We start from the raw sequence: 5,556 nt of genomic DNA on the forward strand, positions 1-5,556 counted from the left end.
AACATTTTTAAATAAAATATATTTTATTGCGTTTTAAAGAAAATTCTTGTGCTGCAACACATCTGCAACATCATCTGTGGTATTTGTTTTATTATTCAAAAGGGCAGCATTTAGGTCTACTTTAGACAAAATTGCTGTAGCAAATAGGCTACATGTGGTCACATTTGATCCACTTATTACGTCTTTTCTGGGCATATTGTCAGGCTCAATTATATACATTGTTTATATTCTGTTTTTACGTGAAAAACTTACTTCCTCCTCCTCTCCGCAAGATGGCGGCTTTCCAAAGTCGTCATGAAGAATGACGGAACTCTCGCGATATTACAGCGCCTCTCCTGCTTTCTTCCTTTTCCGGTAGTCTCTGAAGATGGTAGGTTCATGTCTTTATTTCTGAATAGCTACATCACATTAATCCAAAGCAATCTGTCGTATATACAATGCGAATCAGAACATTAAACACGAGTGAGATGTGTTTAAGATTTAGTGAATGTTACCAGGCCACTATTTAAGTGTTTGGGATGAAAGATTAGGTAGATGTTCGTCTGATTAGCAGCTTCAGTCTTGCGCTGCATTTCTCAGTCCGGCATGATGGATCCACGGGAATTTTTAATACGTTATTTTTGAGTGGCGTTATGAAGCACCGCGTTTTAACGTATTTAGTCGTTTATTTGTTATTGAAGTCACGGAGAGAGTCGCGGTAATGTCTCCCAGCAGCGGCTAACAGTGGTTGTGTTTCCCGCAGGCGGACACTGAGCAGAAGAAGAAGCGTACCTTCAGGAAATTCACCTACAGAGGTGTGGACCTGGACCAGCTGCTGGACATGTCCTAGTAAGTAAAAATTAAAAACATTTTCGCTCCACACAGTTAGTAAAGACAAAGCTTTATGTAAACTTTTTTTTTTAACTATCATAGTCTGATGTGATGCATTTCAAAGTATACTTGTTCGACGCATGCGCAATAGGTCATATCGTGGGACATTTCATTCCTAGATGTTTAGCGATCATATCTTAAGGTATTGCCAAGCCATGTAACGTTAGACATGTAAAATTATCGTCCTGCTGATTAACTAACTGCTGCAAAATGTGAAAAGTATTCCTTTCATAATTTGTTCACCTTCAAATTTATTCCAAAGTTTTGAGCTTGTTTTAAAGAGTGTTCGAGTGTTTTCACACCTGCCTCATGTAGTTCGATTAAATGGCACTAGAGTTCATTTTCCCTCTCGGTGTGGCTCGTTTGGGCAGGTGTCAGTGTAGCAATCGTACTGTAGTAAGCACCAAAAGCATACCAAGATCTCCTGAAAGAGGTGGTCTCGGTGCACTTTCAAACAGACCTCGTTTGTGGTGAATTATGATCCGAATTTAAACTGACCCAACCGCAAAAAGTACTGCGCCTTTTTGGACTAATCCAGCTGCCGTAGGCCGATGTGCTGTGCATCATGGAATGTGTAGGAAAATATTTGTTGACAGCGCTTTATCGAGAGAGAGAGAGAGGGAAAACCATTACCTGATGGATCGTTGGTAATATTTCCGGAAGATGACCATGTTGCAGTTTAGCTAAATTAATTCACGCCTCCTCCTGAAGTGACGTGCGATGCGTCTTTGCCGTTTGCAATGCATTAAAACATTTTCCAGCCGCATTTCATTTTCGAAATGTATAGTCTGTCCATAGTGATGTATTCAAACTATATAGTATACTATAAGCAGGGATACAATCAGTCAGCGCAGTCGTAGCTCCATATAGTCAAAAGCGACATGTTGTGTTCACCAGTTTGTTAACTGCGGCATTGGCATTATCCCGCACGTGAATTCTGACCAATCGAAAAGCAGTTTAGGAAATGTGTTCAATAATATCTGGCAATGAGTGATGTGGATTTTATCAGATGACTCAATTTTGGTTCTTTTCTACTGATTCGGACCAAAGCAATCAGTGTGGTGTACAAATAACCCAAAAACAGAAGAAAATGCTACAGTGTATCAATTTTTGCCCTGCGTCCAGACCAAAGGAACCCAACTACAGACGTGAAAGCACCCTTAGAAACTTTTTGCCACTGGCGAACATTGGATACCAGTGTCCAACATTTTTAAAAATATCTACATTTTCTTTTTAAATGGAGTATAAGAAACCCCTAAAGGTTTGGAGTAACTTGAGTGTCAGAAGATTTAGATTTTTGGGGTGCACTGTCGCTTTAACTATGCGCAATATGCTGATCCTCATGTCAATTGTTGGAAAGTCGTAAATGAAACCGGAACAATGGGCTAAATGCACAGCTAGTGTTTTTCAGCCAATGATAAACTTTTGGTGAAAGCTTAACGTGACGGTTTTCAATTTCATAAGGTTTCTTTTACACCATCGATGTTAATGTCATTCAGTTTAATAGCCTGCTTCAGGTCCCGTTTACACTAATACGTTTAGTTTTAAAACGGTGTTTTAGATTGATAATGATCTGCATCCACACTAGTGGTTTACCTAGTTTCTGAACCGCTCTCCATCCATACTACAGCACTGAAAATGCACATCACGTGACCACACACACACTCAGGCATGCGATGCAGCGTATGTGTACGTCTGAGCTTCAGGCAGTCATCTACTCAGATGAGAGCAGCGCATGTCGGACTGTTCATCAAGGATCTACCGCTGGATCTAGTCTCACTATATTTGTTAAACGTGATATTTAATTTATCTCGTTGTCTATATCTAACCACATATTCCCCGACTTTGGTCTTTTAAATCTATTACTTGTTCTCAGGTTATGTGTTTTAGCCAAGCGCAGAGATAAGTTAATATATTTGTTTATGTAAGCGCGTACACTGATTCTGCACATTTGACTGATTGCTTGCCTTTATTTCCTATATTGTTTAAACTTATTGTACGTTATACTTTTATAATGGCCATTATTGATTATTAAAACACTGATATTCAGCTTCAGAGAGGGCATGTTTCGTACCGTGAATGACAATAAAAGGAGGCAGTAATGTCATGGGCTCTGTTTTGTTATGCATACAGTGAAGATGACATCATATAAACATGTAGCTACACAGCGCCTCAACATTTCTGCTGTCTGTTAAGTTGCTAATATCAAAATAAAAATAGGCTGTTTCTTATGTTTTCATTTTATTAAGAAAGTGAAACAACGTAGCCAGGGTGATGCGAATGAGGTTATAAAACACACTGCTCCCTTTGAAGATTTACCTAACATGGAGTTTGTTTTCTATATCAAACTTGCAAAGTCCAATAGAGTCTGGCTGCAGATTTGCACTTGCACGCTCTGAATAACACGCTTCCTCTGCAAGTGACGTCAATTACAATCGCCACTTGTGGCCGCTTGCATGAAAGTCCTTTAGTCATTTAACTTAAGGGTGTCCCTGAGGCGTAAAACTCTGAGGTAACGGAATTCATTAAGATCGTTGCAACAAACTTCTTATCGGTCACTCTTTGACCTGAGTGCCTTTTTTCTAAGCGTTTCACTACTGTACTTTCTGTCCTGGTGTACAACTTGAGTACTTAATTATTTGGCAACGTCGTCACTGTCATTGCAAACAAACTTTAAACTTACTCTAGTTTTACTTGTGTTGATTTCAAGTGACGTGACAGGTGCAGGTGTCGATTGTAAATGACGTCACTCGCATAGGAAGGGTGGGTGCCTGAGCGTGCAAGCCTGGAGGTGCAAGTGCCACTCTGCAGCCAGACCCTTCTCACAAAGTCTGAACTTACAATGAGAGCATTTAAGACTGAACTGTGTGCACTTAATATTGAGCAAGAAGCTCCAATCAGAGAGGAGATTGTCTTCGTTTTCCCCTGTCCACACTAACATGGGGCATCAGCGTTTTAGCTTTTTCAAAATGCTCCATTTCTGGCGCTCAAACTCTTGACGTAGTGTGGACGGATGGTGTAACTGTAGCAAAACTCGTGTGTAAATAGGCCTATGTAGTTTTAAGTGTAAAACGAGAGGAAAGACTAAAATCGGGAATCAGGAGAAACTCCATTGAAAATACTGGGTAAAATAAACTCGTATTTTAAAGACATGACAGGGGGAAATGTAAATGAATGCAGTGCTTCTTGTCTGGTCTCAGACCCACTTCATATCAAACATCTAAAAATCATTGAATGTGAAAGAAATCAGAACTTTAACGTGGCAGTTTTATTTGTTTGGAAAGCCCGTTCACTGGAAGTGCTGAGGCTGGATGTCTAAAATTAATAGCCCGTCCACTTTCAATGCTAAATTAATGGAGTTGTTATTTGTGGGATTGAAATCAGGTGTAAATGGTTTGATCTAATGCTGCTTTCACTTCTGAAAGATTGCCTTTATTGCCAGACCACAAAAAAATTAAGATAACACCAAACTGAACTGAGAAAGTTTTGCTACAAATTGGTGTGTTTGATAATTGGTTCGCAATGTCAAAGCAGCACAGACAGACTTTATTTTGTTCTTTTTTGAAGTCCTTGCCAGTTTAATTTATAAATGTGGAGAATAGAGAAGACTGACAAAGCTTTTGTGTTGTTGTACCTGTAGTGAGCAGCTGATGCAGCTGTATAGCGCCAGGCAGAGGAGGAGGCTGAACCGCGGCCTCAGGAGGAAGCAGCAGTCTCTCCTTAAACGCCTCCGCAAGGCCAAGAAGGAGGCGCCACCCATGGAGAAGCCAGAGGTGGTCAAAACTCACCTGAGAGACATGGTCATCCTGCCCGAGATGGTGGGCTCCATGGTCGGCGTGTACAACGGCAAGACCTTCAACCAGGTGGAAATCAAGGTGGGGATGAATCCTGCACTGGTGATGTGTCGAATGTGTTTTGCATTGAATACCGGTGCTGCTCTTTGTGGCTTTCAGAGTAAAACGTCTCAAGACTAAGCCATTGAATATGGAAAATATTGAGTAATGTCATAATCGGCAGTCCTATTTTTGAAGTTGTAATGAATTTAGACTCAACAGTGTGCAGTTAATGATTTATTTATTTTCCGTTTGTTTCTCCAGCCTGAAATGATTGGTCATTACCTGGGAGAGTTCTCCATCACTTACAAGCCTGTTAAGCACGGTCGTCCTGGTATTGGAGCCACTCATTCTTCCCGCTTCATTCCTCTGAAGTAAAAAGTCGATGAGTATGTAAATAAAAGCCTCCAGAAGAGCCTCTGCTTTAGTCTGTCTTTTCTTTCTGCTTACGGCACATTTATAATAATGCTGAAAATAGTTATTGAACTTTATCCAGTTCATTCTTTTCAATCCAGCCAACATCAATAGTTGTTCATTGGTTTAATTGATTTATTTTTGGTATGGTTTAGTCAGACAATCGTGGTCTGTTCTGCTCCAAAACAATAGGGTATATGTCGAGCTAGTGTTGTTCCCATACTGATAAACATCGGGTGACCTGTTATTGTGAGTTTTTTCCATTTTATACGGAGCCTTTTACAACATTGATTTAGTTGCTCAAGTGTAAAATGAGACAAAAGCGCGCCCATCAGGATTAGCAGGCTAGCGCAGAAGCTCCATATACTGGGGTAAAATAAATGTTCATATTTTATAGACATGGCGGGGAAAATGTCATTTAATGCAGTGCTTATTATCA

General features: G+C 40.2%; 1 protein-coding gene across 1 annotated transcript; it reads left to right on the forward strand.

Annotated features, from left to right (window-relative positions):
• The first annotated feature begins 346 nt into the window (after positions 1–346).
• Positions 347–5,112, forward strand: rps15 (ribosomal protein S15). The gene is made up of 4 exons (NM_001001819.2): positions 347–370; positions 743–828; positions 4,511–4,745; positions 4,968–5,112. Exons 1-4 carry the CDS (start codon positions 368–370, stop codon positions 5,079–5,081), a joined length of 438 nt encoding a protein of 145 aa, NP_001001819.1. The 5' UTR covers positions 347–367; the 3' UTR covers positions 5,082–5,112.
• Positions 5,113–5,556: the final 444 nt, after the last annotated feature.

The sequence above is a fragment of the Danio rerio genome, chromosome 11 (genome assembly GCF_049306965.1).
Source record: "Danio rerio strain Tuebingen ecotype United States chromosome 11, GRCz12tu, whole genome shotgun sequence".
NCBI classification, from domain to species: Eukaryota; Metazoa; Chordata; class Actinopteri; order Cypriniformes; family Danionidae; genus Danio; species Danio rerio.